This window comes from Mirounga leonina, unplaced genomic scaffold, assembly GCF_011800145.1.
Source record: "Mirounga leonina isolate KUSES-001 unplaced genomic scaffold, KU_Mleo_1.0 Mir_53, whole genome shotgun sequence".
Classification (NCBI taxonomy): domain Eukaryota; kingdom Metazoa; phylum Chordata; class Mammalia; order Carnivora; family Phocidae; genus Mirounga; species Mirounga leonina.
In genome coordinates, this window is record NW_023270807.1 from 2901117 (window position 1) to 2926779 (window position 25663).

Sequence of the window (25663 nt, forward strand, 5' to 3'; positions counted from 1 at the left end):
AGCACTCTGTTTTTACAATCTGAAATTATCTTGCTAATTTATTTATTTTATTTGTTTATTTGTTTATGGCCTATCCTCCCTCTCCAACTGCCAAGGATATAAGTTTCTTGAGACCTGGGATCTCTGTAGGGTTTAAGGACCCATTCCCAATGCTCAAAGCAGCACCTGGCAAACATCAGAGCTTCCTAAATATTTATGAATGAATGAATGACCGTGCTTTAAAAACAGCATTATTTTCCAGTGTCTGACTCTCTCACAGGCCTCACTAAGCCAAAGGGCAGTAAATGTGGGTTAATGAGGGCTCGAGAGAGGGCTCTGGGCCTGGCCCAGGCCCAGCCCTGGAGCTCCCAGGCTGCAGGGAGCCATGAGGCTGCTTGGGCTTCCGGCTGCTCCAGGATAAAGGTCAGCTCTTTTGCTGGAACATGAGGTTCTGCACCATCTGGGCCTGCCTGTCTCTGGCCTCATCTCCCTGGGTTCCCCAGCCTGTGCTCCATGACCAAGCCAGACCAAACAACTCAAAAGTGCCCACTGGAGAACACAGGCTGCTTCACGCCAGTGTGTCTTTATAGACACCGTTCATTCTACCTGGAACACCCTGCACCCTGGCTCTGCCTGGCTAGCTCCTCTCAGGCTTGAAGACTAGCCTCCTCAGAAGAGTCCTCCCTGACCCCTCTGGCCAAACCCAGTCCCCAACTTCCCAGGGCACCGTAATGATCTTTTTTTGTGCCACTTCCCAAGAAGCCTGGAGATCTCTTGAGGGCAATGACCAGCTTTGGTGCCCCCCCAGGATGAAGCACAGTGCCTGGTGCACACAGTAGGTGATTAATAGATGCTCCGGCACAGCTTTTAGACTTTGGGTTCCCAGGAATTAATACAATTCCTGGAACACACAGTAGGTACTCATTAAGTACCCACTGAATGCATGAACCTTGGCAATCTGACACTGGCATGAGCTGGAGGCAAGGGGTGAGGTGGGCAGGTGAGGGTAGGAATGGAAGATGCTTCCTTGGAAACAAGTCGGTGTCAGAGGGGACCCTAGGACACTTCCCAGGAGAACGAACACGTAAACAGCAAAAATGAAGCGCAAACACGGATGGAGGCATATAAACAGGGCTCTCAGTGAGAAGGATGAGAGAGGAAGGATGAAAGAGGAAGAACTGGGCTCAGAGGGGACAAAATGTGCCCGTGAGAGCCGCAGAAGACAGGAAGCCAGAGACTGGGACAGGCCGACTCGCTACAGGATGTCTGGTGCCCCTGCTTCAGCCTCCAGGGGTAGATAAGGGTGGTGTAGGCCATGTGGTGCTGTGGTCCCTTCCTAGGGTGGTAGGGCTGGGTGAAAGGACACATGTCACAAGATTTTGGGGACATCTTGAGAAACTCTTCCTCTCTTAGCTCAGAAGAGGCCCTGTGTTATGAAACGCAGCACCCAAGATATCACAGTCACAAATCTAGCTTCTTGCTCTTGCGTGAGCAGCTGAGCTGCTCTTGCCTCAGTTTGCCCATCAGGAAAGCGAGTACTATTCTCCTTACTTTAGAAGAACGTTAAGATCACACTGAGTTAGGATATGTCGGTGAAACGTACACGGCCTGACACAAATCCCAGGGATTGACATAATGGTGGGGATTTCTCCCAAAGTCCTGCTGTGCAAGGGTCCTAAGAGAGGACCCTATGCTCACATGGTTCCATGTCACTGAGTGCCACAGATAGACCCGAGTTCAGAGACTCAGCCTCTGGTTTTTTTGTATTCGATGCCAGATCAATACAACAAGGCAAAGTTTATTCCCAGGTGAGGGGGTGAGTGGCAGCCTGAGAGACAACTGAGGATGCCCTCAGCCAGCAAACCTGACCATCCAGCTCCACCACTGAGTATCCTCCGGGGCCTCTACACTTCAGCCTGTCAAATGGGCTGAAAACAGTTTTCTGGCTGTCATATTATATACCTCAAGGCATGCATGGACTCCGAGGAGGCAAACTTCCTGGAATCATTTGAGGAGGAAGGGAATAAGACTCTGAGAAATGGAGGATTTACAATTTAGGTACAGGATCTAAGCAGTCTGGCAGAACATTGAGAAATGCTGGCATTGATGGTAGAGTTAAATGTGAGTCCCAGCTCTGTCACTTCTCTGAGGCTCAGTTTCCTTCAGTGTCAAAGGAGGCTAACAATAGCACCCACCCCCCTGAGTGGTTGCGAAGAATAAATGAGCTTGTGTGCATACAGCCTGAAGCCCAATACTTGGTCCCTGGTAGCAATCGATATTCGCTATTATTGTGAATAATAATATCACCACCTCCTGGGGGAGGAAGCCCTGATCAATCTCTGAACGTTGTTGAAGCTGCTCTGAGGAAGTTAAACTGGTCATGACTCAGAAAATCATTAAGTCACCAAGTGTCAAATTCCATTTTGCAGCTTCTATTAGGAATGTGTGATTCCGGGGGGGGGTTCCGATCCCCCACCCGCCCCACCTCTGCTGTGTTCTCTGTGACTGATGGGGGAGGATCACGGATTAACAGGTCTGCCAAGCTTTTGGGGAGGCAACATAAATAGAGCCTTCAGCTCACTTGTCCAGCCCAACTCAGGAATATTTTTGAAGTGTTTGGGGCAACAAGAGTGGCAAGGAGTAGAGGATCGACCTCAAGGGCCCAGAGAACCATCAGACCCAAATTGGAGGGTCCATGACCTTGGAGGCTATTGCAGGGCTGGGTGATGGGAGAGAGAAAGGGGACTGGGGGTTTTACCCTTTCGGAGTCCCAACTTTTCTCCTCCAGGGTGTTCTCTGCACCCCACTTGACTCAAGGTGGGGTGCAGGGCCCAGGTGGGAGGTGGGCAGATGAGGGCAGGAGTGACTGACTGACAGCGGGATGCCAAAGCTGAAGAAGGAAGTATAAATATAAAGCGGCCAGTGTAGGACTGGACAGAGGCCATATGAAACACACGCTACATTCCGGCCCCAGCGTAACAAACTGTACCAGGCTTTTGGAGAGCTGGGAGCACTGTGGAGGGGAGGGAAGGGAGCAGACGTTCCTTCGAGGTTGGCCCTGCCTCCTCCTCCCCCACTTCTCCCACAAGCTCGGGCACCACAGGGAAAGTCCCGATGTTCCTTTTGCAACCACAGGAAACCTACTATCCCTGCTCACACTCTGTACCCAGTGTTCCTCTCAGCAGCTCCAGACTGGGAGGGAGCTGTGCGTGGGGGAGGGAGAGAGGGCTGGCAGGGGGGTGGGGAATGTAGGCAGCCACAGCAGCCCAGGTAACATGAGGGAGGTGGCAAGCATCCCTTGGGACACTAACTCACAGAGTCCCAGTCTGTAAGCCCTGCAAGGAAGGGCCAGATGGGCAGTGAGGTGTAGGGAAGGAAGTGCCTTGCCCAAGATCACACGGCCAGTTGTTCACCAGGGTGGGACCAGAGTGCATCCAGAGCTGGGCAGCACTGGGTAGCTCTCTTGGGTGTACTGTGCAGGCGTGGCAGGCCAGGGAACAGGCAGTGCCCGGGAACCGAGGGTGGGGAGCCCAGATCCAAGGCTGCCTCTATGCTCTGGTTAGCTCTGGGCAGGTCTGACTTGGGCACCAGCCCCTCCACTCCTTCCAAACCTACCCTCCTCCCCCATCTAAATATTAGAGATAATGCATGGAAAGTGGCTAGCACGGAGGCTGGCTTTTGGTGATGTCAACTAGAATGAGTCACCTCCACGCCTCGTCTCTCCTCCTCCACACACACAGCTCAAGGCCTAGAACCTCCTGGGATCTCTCTCCCATATCACCACCTCCTTCCTGAGTCTCTATAGCTCTTAACGTTTGGTACTCACCACCTGCTGCCTTGGGTTATTATTTAACCTCACCTCACGAGCTGTGTGTTTGTCTCTTCAACTGGTCTGCAATCTGCCCAAGGGCAGGAAATCATTTCAATACACCCAACATTTACTGAACATCAACTCCAGTGCCAAGCCTGGCCTGTGGGGGATGAGCTCAAGTGATGGGGGGGAGGCCTCAAAGAGGCAGACTTTGTTTCTGCCTCAAGGACTTTTTAATCTGGTTAGAAGAACAGGATTAGTAAACAGATCACTAGAATATGAGACAGGCAACACGCTGTGCCCTGAGAAAGGTACAGACTGAATGTGCTGGGCATTGGGAGGGGAGAGGAATCAGATTTGGCTGGCGCTGTTTCAAGCAGGCTTTAGCAGTTGGAGCTTAAGAGATGGGTAGACTCGGAGGATGGGCGCTGGTGGCAGGAGAAATGGCACAGCACACTGTGGAGGTTGGAAGGTGGGAGATAAAGGGCTCTCAGAACTGTGTCTTCAACTTTCTAATGACGTCCTTAGCAGGACCCAACAGAGCCTTCCATATGGTAGGTGCTCAGGAGACAAGTCCTTTGTCCCCTCCTCGGTTTGGAGACGGTGGAACCTTCAGGAACTGCACTCAATGACGTCTTTCTCTAGACGGATGGGTAAAGAGAAAACATGGCTCTGAATAAATCCGGGTTTGGGGCTGGAACAAAGGGAGGGGTCACGTTCCAGTTTGGGGTCGTCTCCTCCACCCGGCCGTCCTGGGCTCTTCGTAGTCCTGGCGCCCCGCCAGGGGTTTCCCAAGCTATCCCAGAGGGCTGGGCTTGGTTCGCCAGCCCCTGGGAATCCCTGGAGTCTCCAGGCTGGTGTGAAGAGCGGTCCGGGAAGGGGGTCCGAGGCCCGTGGAGGCTCCTCCGGGGGATCGCTCGCATTGGCCCCCTCCAGCGGGCTTCCGTTGTCACGTGACTGCATCCCAGGTCTTCCAAGTGTGGGGCCGGCGCGTTCGCAGCTATCCTCCGGACTGGACCGAGCGGTATTGGGGCCGGGCGGCAGCCTGGGCGGCTCCGTCTCCCTCCGGGAGCTACCAACACCTGCCCCCCCACCCCGCCCCCGCCAGCTGTGGTGTTCGGGCCTCGCACACGCTTGGGCTTCCACAGCGGGGTGCAGGTGGGGGATGGAGAGGTCTGAGGGCTGTAAGGCTGGAGCCCGGGCTGGGCGGCGCCCCCCTCCCCCCGCCGGCCGGGCGCGCGTCTCCGGGGCTCCGCACCGGCCCCCGGCCGCCCCTAGTCCGGCCCCAGCGCGCACTCGCAGGGCTGCGGCGGCGGGGAGGCTGCGCGCCGAGCGCAAGCCGCGAGCACAAACAGGGCGAGGAGGCTGGTGTGAGCGCCTGGGCCCGGTGCCAGCGCGCCGGGGCTGGAACACAATGTCCCGAGCGGGCGGGCGAGCGGGGAGCGAGAACAGCCTGACTCAGCAGCTGGGTAAGTGGGTGTGCTCGCTCACCAGATCAACCGCTCTTGCAGCCTGCGGTCAGCGACGACCCAACTCTCGGAGGCTCCCTCGAGCGGGGTGGGGGGGGGTGGGGCGGGGACGGGGGACGGGAGGGGGGAAGGCGGGCGCACGACCGGCTCCCCTGTTCCCGCCCCTGCCTGCCGCGCGGGACCTCCACGTGGCCCGTTTGCGCATCCCTCTGCCTTCTCGCTCCTGCATTTCCAGCGTCGCACGGCCCCCAGCCCGAGCGGAGCAGGCCCGGCCCACCCGGGAGGGGCGCTGTCCTCCAGCCACTGGGCAGGTGTGGCCCGGCCTGCAGCTTCTGTGTACAAGTCCCGTTTCCCCCAAAGCCCACCACTCTGGGAGGCCTCTGGAGGTCTTGGTGTGGGGGATGTAACTCATCGCCACAGATGGGGGTAGAAATTTGTTCTAGGGTGGTGGGGAGCACAGGAAGAGGATGCTGAGAGAAATGGGATATAGGGCAAGAAGACCTCCCCCACCTCTGTCCTTGGCTAACCCAGAGTTTAGAGTCTCTTCCTGTCCCCTCCCCTCCCCTCCCCTCAAAACCACTAGGCCCCTGAAGATTTCCTCAGAGGGAGGGTGAAACAGGTGGGGAGGTGCTTTGAAGCCTGAGACCCTGCTTCTCTGCCTTACCCACCCTCCCACCCAAAGCCACAACAAAGACCCATGAATCCTGCCACCCAGCCACAAAATTTCTCCTTCCTCCTCTGTGCCTGCTGTCCTGGTGGGGCCACTTCGAGGCTGACAGCCCAGGGCAGGGAGCTCAGATGGCAGCTCAGAGCAGGACTCTTCCTGGAGGCGGAGACCTGTCCCACACCCTAGCCTCCTGGGGTGTCTGCTAGGTGCCCCAGGGGACACGCTGTGCCTGGAGTGTGCCAGGGCTGGCAGGGAGGGGCTCCGTCCTCTGCTGAGTTCCAGGAAAGCCCTGGCAGCCAGCGCAGGCCTGGGCTCCAGGGCCGTGGAGGGTGGGGCTGGGGGAGGGACCCCAGGCAGCTGACCTGCCTCACCTGGGCCTCATGCCCCTGGGCCATCTGACGGCATCTCTGGCATCCTCTGAGGAGATGGATGCTGATGCAGGCCTGGGCCATGGACCCCCTTCCCACACAGATAGTCATTTTCCCCATATATGTGCTCACCCAGCCAGTGCTCACCGAATCTCCCAGCCAGGAGGTAACTTAACTGTCATCAACTCCAACCTTCTACCTAATGTGTGAAATCTGTCCATGATATCCCAGGTCAGTCATTGTTCTGAAGCTTTCTGCATACCTACGGTGACAGGGACATTCTCACAAGGCAGCCCACTGCCCTTCTGGACTTCCCTATCTCCAAGTCCAGTCACCCATGGAACACCTGCCCTCACATGACCTGGAAGTGACTGAACTCGTCCTCATGTGGCTCACACCAGCTCTTCCCCATTGCCCACTATGACTCTCCCATCCCCCAAACTCACCACGAAGGTGGGTTAATTTTTAACTATTTTCTCTCCTTCACCATCCTATACCTGATCTACCAAATTCCTCCCTTTGTTGTTTTTATTACAAGATGTATTTATTGTTCCTTATTTTTCTCATTCGCCTCTTCTCTATCCCCATAGGTTCCACCTTTGGCTCAAATTCCCACAGCCTCTGCCACACCTTTCTGACCTACGTTTTTCCTTTCTCCTGCCTAGCCTACTGGACTAATGTTTCTCAAACGCTGTGTATTGTGTATGCTTTCAGCTTCAAGTTCCTCAACCAAGCACACTGGGTACACCAGCTGCTCAGCTGTGTGTTCCACATGAAGGGACCCGGACTCATTCATGGTGTGCCCAAATCACAGAGGCCAGCTCTGGGCCTGGTCCCTAGCAGAAGGGCAGCAGATGTTAGTCAAGTGACCAACCCACTTGGTTGTGCTTTCTCATCTTTCTCTCCTGACGCGGTCTCCCCATTCCCATTGAACCTGTTGGTTCCTGGTACTTGCTCAGGCCCTTTGGTTTTGAAAAGTCACAATTTTTTATCTACCAAATCTTCAGAGAGGGGTGGGGAAGGGAGAAGCTGACAGCCAAGTCAACGTCAAGGAGTCTGTGCCAAATGCCAACTGCAGAGACTTTGAGTGCAGAGTGGAATGAGTGCAGCTGCCCTGCTGGAAGCTTCCCTAAGAAATGAAACCCACAGAGGAGGGGGGAAGGCCGAAAGGTGAGTGGCCCAACCAGTGACTTCGGGTTTACAGAGGGATCTTTTCACAACTGGAGAGTCCAGCCTGCATAGCTCTGGTCCCTGGTCTGATGCCCTTAGATTGTTCTTTCTTGGCACTGCATTGTGCGTGCGCGCACATGCGCGTGCACACACACACAGTCCCCGTGATCCTGGCCCCAGCACTTCAAAATCTACCTCCTGCAGGAAGGCTCTGATAATTTCCACGCAATTTTGATCATTTTGTCAGCTTCCCTCTGAGCCTTAGGAGCTGCCTTCAATCTCTTCTCTATTCTGTTGCTTACTTATGTCCTGTAGTATTTTCAACCCCATAGATTATAAGCTCCTTCACGGCAGTGATAGAATCTCTCATTTGCTTATTTAATATAATCTATCTATTTTGAGAAGGAAGCATGAGGTAGGACACTCCAGCTTTGGAGGCCATGTAAACCTGAATCTGGATTCCAATACTTGGCTGTTTGGCCTTGGGCAAGTCTCTCAACCTCTCTGAGCCAGTTTCTTCATCTATAAAAGTCGCTAGTGATACTTACTTTGCAGAACGAGGTGCAAAGACTACACAGAGACTACAAAGGGGCAAGAAAGTGCCTGTTGCATAGTGATCAGACAATGGCTTATCTTCCTTCCCTGTATGGTTGGAGCCTTTCCTGTATTGGGGGACAAAGTTCCTTAACTAGTCCCCCCCCCATACTGGAACACTTCTAAGCGTGAAAAAGGATACTAGTAATCATTACACCGGTTCCACAGACGTGACCCGGAGCGAAAGGCCATCCTACCCTAACGCACAATGACGGGTGAGGGCAGGGTTCGGATCCCCAGCCGCCCTAGCCCAGCGCCTAAGCAGGGCGCCAAGCAGAGCTCAAGCTCAATGAGCGTTTGTTGAATGAGCAGTACCGGTCCTCCCCTCAGTTTCTTGCAGCAGCAGCGAGTGGAGAAACAGATTGAAAAGCCCGCCCCCGCCGCCTCCCCACCCCCACCCGGGTCCCAAAGCCTCGGGTAGCCTCCTTTCTCTAAGGTCTTCTCCAGCCCGCTTCCCCGCCCTCGGTTGCCTTGGAAACAGTGACGTGTGCGTGAGGGGCGTGACCTCTCTCCATCCTCTCCCGGAGTCCCTGGCCCCTTCCTACCCTGACCTGGGGAGAGGATGAGATTGGGGTCCTCGACCCTACCGTCCGCCTCCGGGCCTGGAGCTAACCACGCCCACATGGCCGCCCCCCTCCCGCAGGCGCGTGGCTCGCTCGAGGGCGGCCAGCCCACCCGGCGCCGCTGAACTGGCGGGGGTCCGGAGAATGCGGGCTTCAGCCTTTGGGATTTCCTTCCACCACTTCACCCCCGCCGGGCCAATGGATCCCGAGAACGCGGGCCGGCGCTGAGCCCAGGCCCGCCCCTTCCCGGGCAGCCCTAGGGCACGCTCCGCGTCTTGGGGGGTAGGCGGGAAGGGTGGGAGCCCAGAGGACGCCGGGGAGCCGCGGAGTGCGGCAGGGGAGGGGTTAAACAAGGTGCCGGCGCCGGGCGCGGCGGGAGTGGGGGAAGGGAGCGAAGGGAAAGTGAGAGCGGGGGCGGGGGCGGGGTGGGGGACGGGGACGGGAGCGAAAGAACATCCTGTGCCCGCCGCCGGATGCGCGCCTGGGGAGGAGGTAGTCCGGGGAGGGGGGGCAAGAGTGGGGGAGGCCCGGGGCGGGGAAAGGCGCGGCCTCCGCCCCCCCACCCGGCCCTCCTCTTCTGGGGGCGCCGCTCCCAGTGCTTCCGTCGCGTTTCTCCCCGTCCCCACGCCTTCGCTGGAGTAACGAGCTGCCAAGAGGCCCCCGAATCTGATTCCTAGGCCGGGGTAAGCGCCAGCTGGGGAGGGGACGGTCTCGGAGAGTGTGGGGTCCATGTCAGGGCACGGGCGGCACCCCCAGCCTTTCGCCTCTCTACTTTCTGGCTTTCTACCGGGGGTGGAGGGGGAGCTCGCAGGTATGGATTGCCCCCCCACACCCCCGTTCACCGAGAGTCACAACAGACGTTCTTTCCTTAGTCTGACAGCCGCACTTCCTGTAGGTGTCAATAGACCCGTATTCCGGAGGAGGAAACTGAGGCTCAGATTATGGAATTTGCCCAAATCCAAGCTCACAGGGACTCCAGTGAGCTTTTCACTATAGAGTACGCTAATTTCCCCTTGGCTTCTCCTGTGCATACAAGCGCCACCCCTCTCCAGAATCACCCACCATAATGGTCTAGCACTGTGTCTTGCACGGTAGGCCCCCAGTAGCATATTAGGCTTTTCTAATTAACTAGGCTGAAACACTCATTACCAGAGCTGGGAGTCTGAGGTTTCATTGGTGGGGAACGGGCTGGTAAGTATTTGGGGGGGAGGGCTTCAAAGAGGGCTCCAGAGTTGCTCGAGGCAATTAAGTGGATTAGGGTTGTGGAGAGGGATTAGTCTGAAGAAGAGCAGAGTGGGAGGGGTAGACCAGAAGAATAATATGTCTTTCGGATGTCACTGAGGCCCACCATCTGTGTACTCACTGTTTTCCCACACCCAACATTTTTGTCTAGGTGAAACCTGCTTGTAATAATTATTACAGTTGACATTTAATGGGCTCCGCATACTGGGTACTGTTTCAAGTACTTAATCTTCACAAACAACCCCATGAGGCAGACATTATTATTCCCATTTTACAGGTGTGGAAAGTCAAGTGCAAAGAGAGCACAAAGCTAAGTGGCTGAACTGGTTTTGAACCCCGGCAGTCTGGCGAGAGCCCACACTCTCCTTCACTAAAGTAAACCATGATGGGAATATCAGCTTTGAATGTAGAAAGCCAGTGCACTTGACAGAGGGGTGTGCGCTCGGACAACCCAGGTCTTTTTGCCTTGGTGAGGACAGGTAAGAAACTTGGAGGCTGACTGTGTGTATATGGAATCTCAGACTTCTCTCTAGTCAGTGATTCCAGATCTTTGGATTTGACAGACGAAACAAAGCAAGAAAACAAAAGCCACGTGCCTACAAAGTTGCAGCTTTAATTTATGCACCCTAAGAACACTCAGAACACAACTATCGTCTATTAGCACCATCATTTCATAAAAGCAAGTGCATTTGAATTCTCAAAATAAGAAACTGACCCCCGCCAGTTCATCTAAATCAAAAGCAGTCATTCCCGAGAAGGGACAGTCTTCACACCAACAAATGGACTTCCCTCTGTGTTTTTTACATTGTGCTGTGGACTAATGAAATATCACTCTGGGGATGGCCTCGGCCTCTTCATCCCTCTGCATCATTTGAGAGCAGAACCAAAAGAAGTGGGCTTTAGGTGTAGCAGGAAGGAGTTAGGTTAAAGCCAAGAAGGAACACTCATTTGGAAGCTTTTAAAGAACAGGTGAGCACTGCATTTGCTTAGGAAAAGAGGGTTGCAGAATCAAGTCCATGGACTGGAGAGGTCAGCAGCTATGGGTCCTACCCCAGGGAAGGGCGGGAACCTTGTTCTGAAGGACCTGTCCTCAGATCCACTAGGGTAGCCTTGGAACCTAAAGCGGTCCCATCAGGCAGCCATTTCCTGCCTGGAGTTCATGGGGCATCCATGGGCCTCTGTTACCCCTCCTTGCAGAGTCCATGTAGTCATCCACCTTGGGGCTGGGTTGAGTGCTACAAATGAGCTTGAGGAGGGCCGAGGACAGTGGAGAGGAAAGGAAAAGAACAGCCACCTGGGAGTGTTGCCTACAGCCTGGGGTGTGATGGGTGAAGGCTCTGAGCAGTCAGGCCTGGCTGGCTGCGGCAGCCTTGAGGATGCTATTTCCCTATCTCCCCGCCTCCTTCAAGCCCAGGTGTAGCCCATGACCTAGAACCTTCCAAGAGGAGCTCAAAGCCAGGCAGGTGAAGACCTGTTCTGGTGCAACGATGCTCCATGCTGGCTCTGGGCCTGAGCCTGGCTCAGGGCCTGTCACCTCCCTGTTCTGTACGAGGAGGCGAGGCCACAGGTATGGGGACAAGTGGGGAAGGAGAGAAAGAGAGAAGGGTTTGCTCTCACCTGCCCCATCCTATTGGGGGAGACCAAGTCCTCCAAAGGTGGACTCTCATGTTTCTGGGATGGTGGCATTTTCTGACTGCACAGGAGGCCTTCAGACCTCATCTCATCCTGTAGGGATGGCGTGGGGTGGGGTGCCGAGCACTGGGGTGCGGGGCACTGGACTGTGGTACTCCCAGATTTAGGCCCCCATCATGTAAAGGCATACATCTACCCAAATTGTAATCCTGGAGTTATAGAATGGTAAATGTGGATACCTCCAGGTTGCAAACAGTCACAGATTGTGACCCAGCAAGGGCAGTCGCTCCTCCAGGGTCACACTGGTTAAATGGGCCTGGAGCCCCCATAACCAGATTTCTCAAGTCCTCAAAGAATGACAGAAGTCATGATTTGAGCACCTACTAAGTGCAAGACTCTACTGGATGTTGGAGATGCAGAGAGAGCTGCCCTCAAGAGCTTCTGGCCAGACAGGTAGATCCTACCCACTACAGGGGAACTACAGTTTCTGGAAGGTGATGGGTTTGCCTGAGGACTGCAAAACTTCATAAAGTGCTCCCCTTGATGGACGGGGGTCCTGCCTGCAGAAACACCCTGAGGCCCAGCAGTGAATCTGTGGTGAAGAAATCAAAGATGGGAGGCCAGAGAGTGAGAGAATGGTATTGCCAATGGGCACATCCCGAACACCCCTCCCAGAAACTTCCAAAGGAACCAGCCCAGAAATCGGGCCTCTGCTGCCCTCTAATGGAGGAAATCAGCCTCTAGAGCTGCCTGCTGGGGCCCAACCAACCTGGCTTCCCTAAGGAAAAGGGGATGCGAAGGACCTTCCTGTCCCCCCCTCCAGACTTTTTATTCCCATAGTCTTGAGCTTCATTTCCGACAGCCTGTGAAGCTGAACCTTCTTCTCCCCTTCCCAGCACTCCTGGCTGCCCCGTTTCCTGATCACCGCCCTCTATCCCGTTTCCCTAGTTTCCTTTGTTGCCCAGGTTCTGATTCTGGTATCCTGGTTCCTGGCCCTGCCAGAGTTCTGGTTCCAGAAGGCCCTTGCCAGGTGCCTTGGGCCTAGCTCCCACCCGGGCGCAAGGCCACACTGAAGACATGGGTATGAGCATCCCCCAGTACCTGGGGCAAATGGACATCCGAAAAGGTGTAGTGGGCTTGGCCACAGGTGCTGGGTTCATCTACCTGCTCTACAAGGCCATCAGGGCTGGTATCAAATGCCAACCGCCCCTCTACACTGCCTCACCCATCTGCATCGCCCGTGAGTGTACGGGCCCTGGGGAGAGGGCTCTGCCCCAGGAGGCACCTGCTCCCGAGGCCTCCAGTGTGGGAGGGCCCAAAGGTGACTCCTCCAAGTTCCTCTGTCCTTCCTTCCTCTTCTCCATCTGCCTCAACCCACCATAGAGATGCTAGCTCAGAGTCCCCAGGGAGTAGCTGGCACTCGAGTGGATCCTCAGGACTCATTTGGCAGGTCTCCAGATTCTGCCTTCACTCTAGCTCCCAGGATGCCCCTGCTCGGAGGCTTGGCATTAGCAGTTCTCCCTAAGGGAACATTGGGCCACCTGCATGCCCAGAGCCTCCACTAGTCCACACGACAACTTTGTGCAAAGTAGAAAAAGGCACCCTTCTGCAAGATGAGTTATTGCCGTCTGTTGGGATATCACTGCCATGTACTGATTATGATGAGATAGGACACATGACTGCCGTAGGCCAGAAAATTGTTATAGTAAATATCCCAAACTAGGACACTTACGATCTGAATGATACCTCATTCGACATAGCACCCCTCCTGCCACACGCACGGCTCAGCTGTACTTGGTGGTCCTGCCTAGAGCAAGAAGGCCCCTTCAGAAAAGGCAAGGCAGCCCTGTCCCCAGGTCCCTCTCCCCAACTTCCCGACCCCATTCTCTGATCACTTCTGAGTCCACAGCCTGAACTGGGCTGGGGTGGCTGTCTAGGCCTGGCAGTCGAGCGAGAGCGGCACGGGCGGGACTCGGGTGAGCTCCGGAGGCTCCTCAACTCTTTGGAGCATAAACAGGATGAGTACGCCAAGAGCATGATCCTGCACAGTATCACGCGCTGTGTGTACTTGCTGGAGGCTGAGGTGAGCGGGAGACAGCCGGAGGTCCCTCCCAGCCAGCCCAATCCCTGGGGGCTACGCCTGATCCTTACCCCCTTGGCTGGCCAGACCCTGTCCTGGGACCTGTTTCTCTGGCTGATGGCGGGAGGGCTGGTGCTGAGGGGTCTTGGTGATACGGGGGGCAGTGGGTCCAGGACACCCGCTTCTCCTGCCTCTTGCGTCTCTCCTGGCCCACTCTAGGCCTCTTCTTGTACTACTGATGACATCAGCTTGGTGGGCTCCATGCTGGATGACAAGGACAACAGTGTCAAAATCCAAGCTCTGAACACACTTAAAGCTTTCTCTGGCATCAGAAAATTCAGGCTTAAAATCCAGGTGAGTGCAGAGGCAAGTGGTGGGGTAGAGCGCACAGGATGTCTGTAGTCCATGGGTTCTTTAATGGGCATAGGATAAATGGTCATGTTCCAGAAGTTGTTTGGGTCTGTGTTTGTAATCCAGAAATAATGCTTTTCCTTGTAATTAAGTGAGACCCTCCTCAAGGGTCACAAATCTTTGAATCTCAGGCTGAAACTGAACTGGGGTGCTAGGAGTATCTCTGAGCCCCAAACAGCAGAAAGCACTGAGGTTCTTTCTGATATCAACTAATTCTACATCACCAGTGGGGGTGTTCTACAGTTCAACTCAATTCTGACACTGTCTACCTAGGGTTAGTGCAGGTCCCACAGGTAAAGGACAAAGGACAGCCCCACAAGACACCCCCCCCTCCACTTCCCATGCCAGTCACAAGTGCCAGTACATTTGGCTATAAATTTGGACTTCCTCCTCTGGTTTGGTAATTCACTAGAATGATTCACAGAACTCAAGAAAACACTTTACTTACATTTACCAGTTTATTATGAAATACACAACTGAGGAGCAGTCAAATGGAAGAGTCATGTAGGGCAAAGTATGGGGGAAGGGTGCAAAGCTTCTGGGCCTTCTCTAGACAAGCCACCCTGTTAGCACCTTGATGTGTTCACCAACCCAGAAGTTTGCTGAGCCCTGTCGTTTAGGGGTATTTATGGAGGTTTCATTATGTAGGTGTGATTGATTAATCATTGGCCATTGGTGAGTGAACTCAATCTCTAACCCCTCCCTTCCTTCTTCAACCCTCTAATCATGGCTTGACCTTTCTGGCCATTAGCGCCCCCATCCGGAAGCTGTCTACCATCCACCAAGAGTCACCTAATCAGCATAAGCTCTGGGGTAACTGAGAGGAGCTTATTATGAATAACAAAGGGCCCTTCTATCAGGCAATTGCAAGGATTTTTAAAAAAAGATTTTATTTTAGAGAGAGACAGCACACAGGGAGGGGCAGTGGGAAGGAGAGGCAGAAAATCTCAAGCGGACTCTTGTGCTGAGCTCCTAAAATCCTGAGATGGGACCTGAGCCGAAACCGAGTTGGATGCCCAAACGACTATGCCACCCAGGCACCCCACAAATGCATGGATTTTAGGAGCTCTGTGCCTAGAACCAGGGACAAGGATCAGATATACCACGCCCCGTGCTGTGTTGGTCTGATACCTGGTGGCTGGGCCACTGATGCCTTCATTACCACCATGTAGAGAAAATATAAGCCACGAAATGTTCCCAGGCTTACCCATTTCCACACCCATCCTTTCCTGCTAATGCTATGGAAAAATGGCTTTCTTCCTGTCTAGGGTCAACGTTAGTCTCAGTCCTGGATCCCATCCCCTTTAATAGCCTCTCTCCTTAATTAGCCTCTTTGTCTGATATGGACTTCCCCCCACTCCTTCCCATTAGTATTCAACATGCTCTAATCCTTCCAATCTTAAAAAAGACCCCCCCTTCCTTCCTTGACTTCCAAATTTCTCTCTAGCAAATGGTCTCTCCTGAATTAAAAGTAAGTAAAATATTGAAAACTTACATTTTATATGTGTACAATGGAAAGAACTATAAAACAAAATGCATGGCTGAGAGGGGCGCCTGGGTGGCTCAGTTGGTTAAGCGACTGCCTTCGGCTCAGGACATGATCCCGGAGTCCTGGGATCGAGCCCCACATCGGGCTCCCCCTTCTCTGTGGGGAGCCTGCTTCTCTCTCTGCCTCTGCCTGCCACTCCCCCTGCTTGTGCTCATTCTCTCTCTCTCTGTCAAATAAATAAATAAAATCTTTAAAAAAAAATGCATGGCTGAGAAATAGAACGTGATCAACAGGTTGGATGTTCCCGATGCCCCTCCCCAATCCCAAACTCTCCCCCAAACAGAGGCAATTATTTCCTGCATGTTGTGCATCAATTCCTTGATTTTCTGTATAGTTTTGCCATATATTCAGGTATCATATTCCAGCAAGCCAAGGCAGATAATAAATGAATGGGCAAAATGTAATTTGGGATGTTTTTAAGCTCCATATATCTGGAAGTACGCAGTTTGTATTCTGTGGTTTGCCTTTTCCCCCCAACATTGAAAGATTCACCTTTATTGGTGTGGATAGCTCTGTTTCCTTATTTTCCACCGCTGTATAGTATTCTACTTCATGAATATCCTGCAATTTTATTTATCCATTTGCCCATGGGTAGGCCCTGAAATTGTTTCCACATTGTGCCATGAGTGTTCTTGTACACATCTCCGTTGAGGATATAAGAGACTCTCTAGGATCTGTATGCAGGAGTAGAATGGCTGGGTGAAAATGTATGCCCAACTTCTCAAGAAGGATTGTATCAATTTACAAGCTCTACCGGCTCTGCATGAGTGTTCCCGTTGCATTATATTTCCTCCCCCAAGCTTGGTATTTTCACACTTTGATTTTTTGCATCAAGCTTTTTTGGAGAGGGGCACCTGGCTGGCTCAGTCAGTAGAGCATGTGACTCTTGATCTCGGGGTCATGAGTTCAAGCCCCATGTTGAGTGTGAAGCCTACTTAAAAATAGAAAGGAAAAAAAAAACTTTTTTTGGGAAAAAAAGGTCTCTAGGTCTCCACTTGCTGGCCACCTCTACTTTATCCCTTAAGTCTCTGAGTTTCCATAAGTCTGTAAATCTCAAACATATCAGAATTGCCCACAGAGCTGGTTAAAAATGAAGATTCCAGGGCCCCACACCTAGAGAGTCTAGTTCAGCAGGGGAGCTATGTTTTTCACAAGCCTCCCAGGAGACTCTGATGCAGCTGGCCTGGGCAATACTTTCCCCAGGGTGTCCTGGGGACCTGATCCCTGTTCTCTCTCTGGGTAAAAGCAGCCACTCACTGGCCTCAGTTTTCATCTAGATGTGCTTTCCTGCATCTCTGTCCATAGCCTGGGAACTCCCCCAACCCCAGGGCCAATTGCCCCACTTAGATATCCTAGGGGCCCTCTAGCCCAGCATGTCCAAAATGGACCTACCTTGCCCCCATTCTCTAAGTCAGACCACTCTGTCCAAAGGGATCTGATCCCATCAACCCCTTGCTTGGTATTCCTCAGGGCTCTCAGCATAAAGTGCATGATCCTCCACCTCCTTGCCCCAGCCCTAGCCATTCACACTGTATGTTTCATGCTCTCCCACTCCCCGGCCCTTGCACCTGCTGTTCCCTCTGCCTGAAACACCACCCAGACTAACTCTAGAGAAAAATAAAGTAGGACCATAAGGAAGCTGGTATGGGGGTGGTGGTACAGTTTCAAAAGAGAAAATCTTTGGGACTTAGAGCTTGATGAAGAGTTCTTAGAAATAACACCAAAAGCATGATCTGTAAGAGAAAAAATGGATACATTGGACTTCATCAAAACTAAAGACATGCCTCGTGGAGGAACCTCTTAAGAGGATGAAAAGACAAGCTGCAGACAGGGAGAAAACATTTGCAAAGCACATATGTGACAAAGGACTCCTATCTAGGTCATATAAAGAGCTCTCAAGACTCCATATTTTTAAAAATCCAATTAGAAAATGGGCAAAAGACATAGAGATACAGCATTGAAGAAGATCTAAGAGTTGCAGATAAGCCCATGAAAAGATGTTTAACATCAGTAGGGATTAGGGAAATGCAAATTACCACCACAATGAGACAGCACTATACTCCTATTAAATAGTCCAAACTCAAAATTTGTGACAATACCAAATGCTGGTGAAGATAGAAATGGGCTCTCTCGTATGTTGCTGGTGGGAATATAAAATGGTACAGCACCCACTCCAGAAAATAGTTTGGCCGTTTCTTTAAAAAATGAACTATCAGGGTGCCTGGGTGGCTCAGTCAGTTGAGCATCCAACTCTTGATCTCAGTTCTGGTCTTGATCTTAGGGTCATGAGTTCAGGCCCCTGCATTGGGCTCCATGCTGGGCATGGAGCCTACTTAAAAAAAAATAAAAAATGAAAGATACATTTATCATACAACTCAACAGTTGCACTCTGAAGCATTTATCCTAGAGAAATGAAAACATATCTGCACAAAAGCCTGTATGCAATTGTTTGTAGCCATTTCACTTGTACTAGTCAAAAACTGGAAACAACCAAAATGTCTCTCAATAGATAAATGGTTAAACTGTGCTAATCCATACCATGGAACCCTCAGAAATAAAGGGGAATGAACTATTGATACAACAACTTGGATCTCAAGGGCATTCTACTGAGTGAAAAACCAATCTCAGAAGGTCACAAAGTAGGACTCAACATGTAACATTCTCAAAGGGACAAAAATATAGAGATGGAAAACAGATGAGTGGTTACCAATTGTGAGGGCTGGTTTTGGTGGTGGGGGGGGGATGTGACTATAATGGAGTCCCGTGAGGGAGATCTCTGTGGTGAGGGGACAACTCTGATGGAATAATCTGTTGATAGCAGTGATGGTTACATGAATCCACATATGTGACAAAATGACAGAGACTGTGCACACACCCTGTACCAATACTAATTTCCTAGTGTTGATACTGTATATAATAACATAAGGTTAACCATTGAGGGAATCTGGGTGAAGCGCCCACAGGATGTCTCTGGGCTATTTTTGCAACTTCCTGAGAACTTATAATTATTCGAAAATAAAAAGTTTCAAAATAAAAAGTGAGTTGCCTGTGACAGTGCTGTGGAGAAGAATGAAATAAAGATAGAGAATAAGGAAGGCTGGGTGGGGAGTGGTTGCCATCTTAAAAAAGGGAGTGGTTGGGAAGACCTTACTGGGAAGGTGACATTAAAGCAAAGTCTTGAAGGAGGTAAGAGAGTGAGCTATGACTATCTGGAGGGAGAGCATTCTAAGTAGAGAAAACAGGCTGTGCAAAAACAAGATAAGTGTGTACTTGGCATGCTCAAAGAATGACTAAGAGACCATTGTGATGTCAACCGTGGGAGCAAAAAAGAGAATAGGAGATAAGGTCAAAGAAATTGTGAGGGGAGAGCGGCAGAGCAGACTGGACCTTGTAAGCCACTGTAAGGACTTTAGCTCTTACCCTGGATGAGCTAGGGACTTGAGCAGAAGAGTGACATGTCTAACATGTCTGCTGTTCTGAAAATGGATGCAGAGGGGAGGATGGAAGCAGGGAGACAGGAGGCTATTGAAGAAGTCCAGGTGAGAACTGATGGTGGCTTGGCACGGGGTGGTAGGAACAGCTTGACTGTTGACAGATTTTGAAGGTAGAGCCAACGGGATTTTCTGAAGGACTAGAAAAGCAGTGTGAGGAGAAACAAAGTAGTTAAAGAGGACCACAGATTTTTGACCTGAGTAGTGAGAAGGGAGGTGTGACCAAAAGCAGAGACAGGGAAGGTGGTGAGAGACACAGGTTTGGGGGCTGGGTATGTGTTAACTCTGAGAGGTCTAGCAAGCATTCTGGGAAGGGGCGCCTGGCTGGTTCAGTTAGTGGAGCATGCAACTCTTGATCTCGGAGTTGTGTGTTTGAGCCCCACGTTGAGTATAGAGATTACATAAATATAACATCTTAAAAAAAAGAAAAAAGTGGGTGCCTGGGTGGCTCAGATGGTTAAGCATCTGCCTTCTGCTCAGGTCATGATCTCAGGGTCCTGGGATCGAGTCCCGCATCGGGTTCCCTGCTCAGTGCAGAGCCTGCTTCTCCCTCTCCCTTTGCCACTCCCTCTGCTTGTGCTCTTCTATCTCTCTGTCAAATAAATAAATAAAATCTTTATTAAAAAAAAAGCATTATGGGAAGAAGTGGAATTGGCACTGGAATATATGAGTCTGGAGTTTTCCCATAGAGGTCTGGGCTAGGGACAGAAATTTGAAAGGCCTCAGCATCAACAGTGTTTAACACTGAGTCTGGATAATATCACTAAGAGAGTGAGGAAGATAGAGAAGAAAAGGTTGGGCAGAAGAACCAGGAAAGAAGTCTGTGGAAGAGAAGCCAGGTGCAGAAAGGAGGCAGGTGTGGCCAACTAGATCAAGTAATGTTGAGAGTGTAAGTTAAAGGGAGTTGTCTACTGGGTTTGGGCTTGGGCATCATAGGTAGGGGGAGGGAAGAGTGAACTCAGAGGCTGGGATAGTGTTGGGGACCACCACATAAAAGCAGACCCTTATCTCCCTACCCCCTCAACCCCCCAGGAACACACCGTCAAGGTACTGGAACTGATCTCCACCATCTGGGATTCGGAGCTGCATGTTGCCGGCCTCAGACTCCTCAACAGCCTCCCACTGCCTGACTATGTACATCCACAGCTGCGACGGGTGATGCCTGCCTTGATGGAGATCCTGCAGTCAGAATATATCCTGGCACAGGTGCCTAAGGACCATGGCCCAGGCCCTGCCCCTCCTACCAGCCCTGGCACAGCACCTAGAGGGAGGAGCAGAGATTTGTGCCTTCCCTGCTCAGGCCCACATTTACCTGCCTTCTCATACTTTACTCGTTCTTTTATTCAGGTGCAAGCCATACGATTGCTGAGCTACCTAGCACAGAAGAACGACCTTCTGTATGATATTCTCAACTGCCAGGTGAGAAAGGAACTGAAGAAGGATTAATGGATACCAACTCAGATACTGAGGAAGGAAGAATCATGGATTCTCCAGGCAGACTTAGTCCTAACAAGATCGTCTTGTTTCTCTTCCTGCCTTTGTACTAGATATATTGAAAACTATCCCCTCTTCAATTCTCCCAATAGAATGAGAATTAATTTTGTTGAGAGGGGGATTCTCCTTTAAGGGGCTTTCTGAACTCTGAGAGCCACGAATCCAGGTGATAAAACAAAAGTAAATGTAGGTATTTTCATATTAGAGAAAAATTACTTATAACAAAAACCATTATTAGGAATAGACAGGGTCACTACATAATAACAGTTCAGAAGGATAAAGGACCTCTAAACTTCTATGAACCTAATAACATAACCTCAAAATTTATATGGCAAAACTTGATAGAATGACAAGGAAATTTTTTTTCTTTTTTTTCAGTTTTAGTGAGGTATAATGAAGAGATAGAATTGTAAAATATTTAAAATGTACATAGTGGTGATTTGATATATATATATACATTGTGAAAGGATTCTCACCATCTAGTTGATTAACACATCTATCACTTCACGTATTTATCTTTTTGTGTGTGAGAATATTTACGTTTCTACTCTCAGCAAATTTCAATTATCTAATACAGTGTTATTAACTTTAATCACTATGTTTTACATTAGATCTTCAGACTTTATTCATCTTTTTTTTTTTTTTAAGAGAGAGAGAGCACAAGTGGCAGGGGGAGGAGTAGAGGGAGAGAGAGAATCTCAAGCAGGCTCCACAGCCAGTGTGGCTCCCAACACAGGACTCGATCTCAGGACACTGAGATCATGACCTGAACCAAAATCAAGAGTCGGACGCTCAACCGACTGAGCCACCCAGGCACCCCCAGACCTTATTCAATTTATAGCTAAAAGTTTATACCCTTGTACCAAAGTCTTCCTATTTCTTCTACACCACCAGCCCCTAGCAACCACTTTCCTACTCTGTTTCCGAGTGTGACTTTTTTTTTTTTTTTTTTTGGATTCCACCAATAAGTGATACCATGCAGTATTTGCCTTTCTCTGTCTGGCTTATCTCACTTATCATAATGTCCTCAAAGTTCATCCATATTGTCACAAATGACAGGATTTCCTTCTTTCTCATGGCTGAATAATTATAAGGAAAAATTGTCACATCTACCATCACAACGGAAGATTTGGGAGATGTATTTTTTCAGCAATTAATAGATAAAAACCTAAAACAAGTAAGGGTATATTTACTGGGAATAATATAAATAAGCCTGAGCCATTAGACACACCTAGAACATTTTACAATTAGTTAAGTGTATATTCCTCTCAAGCACACAAAATATTTCTAAAAATCAGCCACATGCTAAGCTTTAATGTTTGACTCAACCAATTTCCCAGAATCAATATTATGATCCTATCTCTCATGTTTTATGACCACAGTGCAATTATGTTAGAGAATGATAATGAAAGGAAAACTAAAAAATTCCTATACAGTTGAATCTGAAACTTGGGTGTACTGGGGAGTTGCAGCAATAGGAAGATGGAAGAAGAAGAACCTCAGAACATGTCTTGGATTTCTTTGCCATTGTCGCTCTACTCCCCTCACAGGTGCACTCCAACTTCCTGAACCTGTTTCAGTCCACCCAGCCAGGGAGTCTGCTGTTCGAGGTACTGGTGTTTGCTGAGCGGCTAAGTGAGGGCCAGAATTCACCCCACTACCGTGCCGTGAAGTGGCATTACAATGAACAATCTCTTCATGAAGCTCTCTTTGGGGATGAGTCCCGACTGGCAGACCGGCTGCTCGCCCTGGTCATCCACCCTGAGGAGGAGGTTCAGATCCAGGCCTGCAGGGTCATAGTCAGCCTGCAGTGCTCCCAGGATGTGGGAGTCCGGCCCTCCTCCTGCCGGCCCAGTCATTCCTACTTTAATAGCGGGGAATAAAATTAAGGAGAGCCCATAAATGACTATGGGAGAAAAGCTTGACGAAGTTTCTGTCTAGGGCCTTCCAGGGGCTGGGTGTAGATTTCATCCAGCATAATCCCTACCCAGAGCATGGTGAAGCATGGGCACATCTCCCAAAACACATCCCCACTTCCCTGTTTTGGGGACAGATTGCCTTCTCCTCTTGCTATTTTTCAAATTTGAATGTGGAACCAATGCTCTCAGGGAGTTTCAGAGAGAAGGCATGTTTGGGGGAACTGAGACCAAAGATAATCAACAGGACATGGTATTGCATTGGATTCCTTAGGATGGGCTAGGCTGTGCCACAGTAACAAACAACCTCCAAATCTTAGTGGTAAAAAATGACAAGGTTATTTCTTTATCATAGCCCCTAGCAGGTCAGCTGGGGGTGGGGGGACAGGTGTCTTTTCCAAATCGTCTTCTCTCAGTGCCCAAGGCTGAGAGTGGCTCTTATTGTGTATCCTCAACTCCTAGAGAAGGAACAGGGAATGTGGCAGTGATCCCTGGCTCTTAAAAGTTACACCAGAAATGATGCTCACTACTTCTGCTCACATTTCACTAGCCAAAGGGGGTAGGGAAGATCAGTCTTACCATGTGTCCAAGGAAGAGCTGAAAGTATTTGGTGACAGCATTAATGACAGAGACTGCAGGCATACTGGAAGAGAGAGCTTTGGAATAAGACTCTCAGGTTCAAATCCCAGCTCTGTCACTAGCTGTGTGACCTTGGGCAAGCCATTAACCCTATTTGGCCCTCAGTGCTCCCTTCACCTGTAAAATGAATATAATAATAGTACTTATGTCATGAGGCTGTTGGGAGGATTATATGGGGATTATAGGAATTAATGAATGTAAGGTGCAGTGTTCTGCGTGCAAAGATCAAAGACTGAGAGAGTGAAAGATTAACACTGGAAAGGTCCTTAGAGCACCAAGTCTGATGTTTCTCCAGTCTCTTTGGGTTACAGGCACTGGGGAGTCCCAGAACGCTCTATGAAAGCACCCTGAAATGCCACTGGAACTTAGCTTTAGAAACCAGAGTGACTATGTGAGTAATATAAAACCATAACCATGAAGTCTCCAGAAACAAGAAGACTGTCAAACAAAATATGGTCCCCTATTTTCAGATTTTCCCAGTTTCACCTATTTTCATTGCATTTCCCGCTTGTTCATTCGCTGTGTTATCTGTGAGCCCTTGCTTGAAAACAAGCAGTAGTGGTTGCTACTGGGTTAAGAAAACCTTATGGAGAAAACCCTAAAATTGGAGCTGCTCCATCTGCTACTACTTGATTCAGGAGGAAGAACATGTTGGCCCAGCTATGGAACCCTGTTGTTCTTCAGGGGCAGGATTTAAAAACCACGGTCTAGTCCAAGGCCAACCCTGGCATTTTGCTGAAGGAAAAAACAAACCCAAAGAGGGAAAGTGACTTGCTCAAGGTAACATGATTGGTCTGGGGCCGAAATAGGGTTAGAACCCCCTAGTCTTGGGCTTTTTGCTTTCCTATTCTTTGGCCTGAGGCCCATGGGAGTGGACCATAGATTCTAAGCCAGAATCTGTGGTAGGCGAGAAAGACAGTGCTTCTGGCTTTTAGGAGTCCATTTAGGACTGAACTACTTGAGGATATTTGTCCCCACTGAATTCCTGACCCAGGACTTCATCCCTTGGGTGGGTCGGGGGAGGGTTGTTGATGAGGATAGGCTGAACAGAGAGCCAGCCTCATCACCATCTCCCAAAGTCTGACTTGTCACCCTGAGAAGACATCACTACCAGATCTGAATCATCAGCCCTTGTCTCTCTCCTGAGTTCAGGCCTGAGGCTGTTCCTTCCTGCTTCTTGGATACACTGCAGTCACCCCAATGGAACTTGTTAAAAGCCAACATCATCCTATCTACCCCTCATTCAGCTCCCTGTGTTCCCATGTCACCAGCTAAGCATTGGGCATCACCTTCAACTCACCACATCCAACCAGCCATTCCGAACATCCCACATCTCTCCAAGTTCTTCACTTTCCACTGCTGCTACCCTATTCCCTACATCAGGACTTTTGGGTATCATTTTCTACTTCTGTTCTCCATTTTCTCCAGCCCAACACATTCCAGGCTAATCTCAGAACCCCACATTGCATCATTCTCAAAAACATTCAGGGGTTTCCTACTGTCATGGTGAACTTCTTCTCAGCCCCAAAGCTAAGTCTCACGATCTGACAAGTATAATTGTACTTACAACAAAAGTAGGTTGAGTTTTAGCTTCAAAGACATGGTCACTGGCCCCCTTTTTTAACATGATAGCACCAGATGAATTAGCTTTGTATTTAAGGCCCTTCAGGATCTGGTCATATTGCTTGCCACTAGCCTACCATATAAAATCCCTTCTCCAGCCAAACTGGAGTGAACTAGAAGTCCCTGCTGACCTGATCCTACCACGTGTGGTCTTGCCTCTAAGCTTTTGATACAGTGCTCCCCCTGGCTACAGTGCCCTTCTCTCTTTTCCACTGGGCTGTGTCCTATAGTGTCATCAGAGTTGAATTACGTCCTACTGCAGCCTGGAGCCGCCTTCAACTGGCCTTTGCTGCTTCCTGCAGCACTTCATATTTGAACCTTTCATTTAGATCAAAATTAAATCTTTGATCTTATAAACTTTGTTCTTTTTGTAGTAGGTCATATCTGACTCCTTATAAAAGCCTTGAGGGAAGAACCTGCTCTGCATAGGCACATGGTAAAAATTGGCTGATGGTAATGAAAGGGGAGTTGGCAGTGGGCAATGAGATGGGGAGGGGTGGTTTGGTTATTTGTTGCTGTATAACAAACTATGACCAAATTTAGCGTGTCACTCTAGGTCCAATCAAGAGAAAGAAACCACACAGTGATTTGAACAGTGATTTGATTAGGGAAATTTTAATATAATTATTTATGACAACAGGGGATTAGAGTAACAAAAAACTTGGTTAGTAAAGAGTAAAGAATACATGAATAATAGATGTCAGAGCAGCCCCTACCCCCCAGGGCTGAGGCTTAGGATAGGGCACCCAAGGGAGAGACACCCCTCACCCCCACTAAAGCTGAAATCCAGACCTTGTTGAGAACATAGCCCATGGCTCACCAGATGGCAGAAAAGTCACTGTACTCTCATGAGAGTGGAACTTGCCAGAAATCTGGCCTCTAGGATGCCAGGGAGTTCTTCACAAGGAGGTGCCAAATCAAAGGCTAGAAAACTGGGCTCCTGGGTGGCTCAGATGGTTGGGCGT

General features: G+C 50.4%; 1 protein-coding gene across 1 annotated transcript; it reads left to right on the forward strand.

The window, feature by feature from the left end:
• Nucleotides 1–12313: 12313 nt before the first annotated feature.
• On the forward strand, nt 12314–23679 carry ARMC12 (armadillo repeat containing 12). Its single transcript, XM_034991661.1, has 6 exons — nt 12314–12816; nt 13433–13578; nt 13795–13929; nt 20059–20232; nt 20374–20445; nt 22071–23679. The coding sequence occupies exons 1-6, from the start codon at nt 12573–12575 to the stop codon at nt 22401–22403; spliced, it is 1104 nt and encodes a 367-aa protein (XP_034847552.1). The 5' UTR covers nt 12314–12572; the 3' UTR covers nt 22404–23679.
• Nucleotides 23680–25663: the final 1984 nt, after the last annotated feature.

Bases quoted from the DNA above. Each gene is read 5' to 3' on its own strand.
- ARMC12 (XM_034991661.1), top strand. From the start codon at position 12,573: ATGGGTATGAGCATCCCCCAGTACCTGGGGCAAATGGACATCCGAAAA. The intron at 13,930-20,058 runs GTGAGTGCAGAG...TCAACCCCCCAG, and splicing joins AATTCAGGCTTAAAATCCAG to GAACACACCGTCAAGGTACT. The intron at 20,233-20,373 runs GTGCCTAAGGAC...TCTTTTATTCAG, and splicing joins CAGAATATATCCTGGCACAG to GTGCAAGCCATACGATTGCT.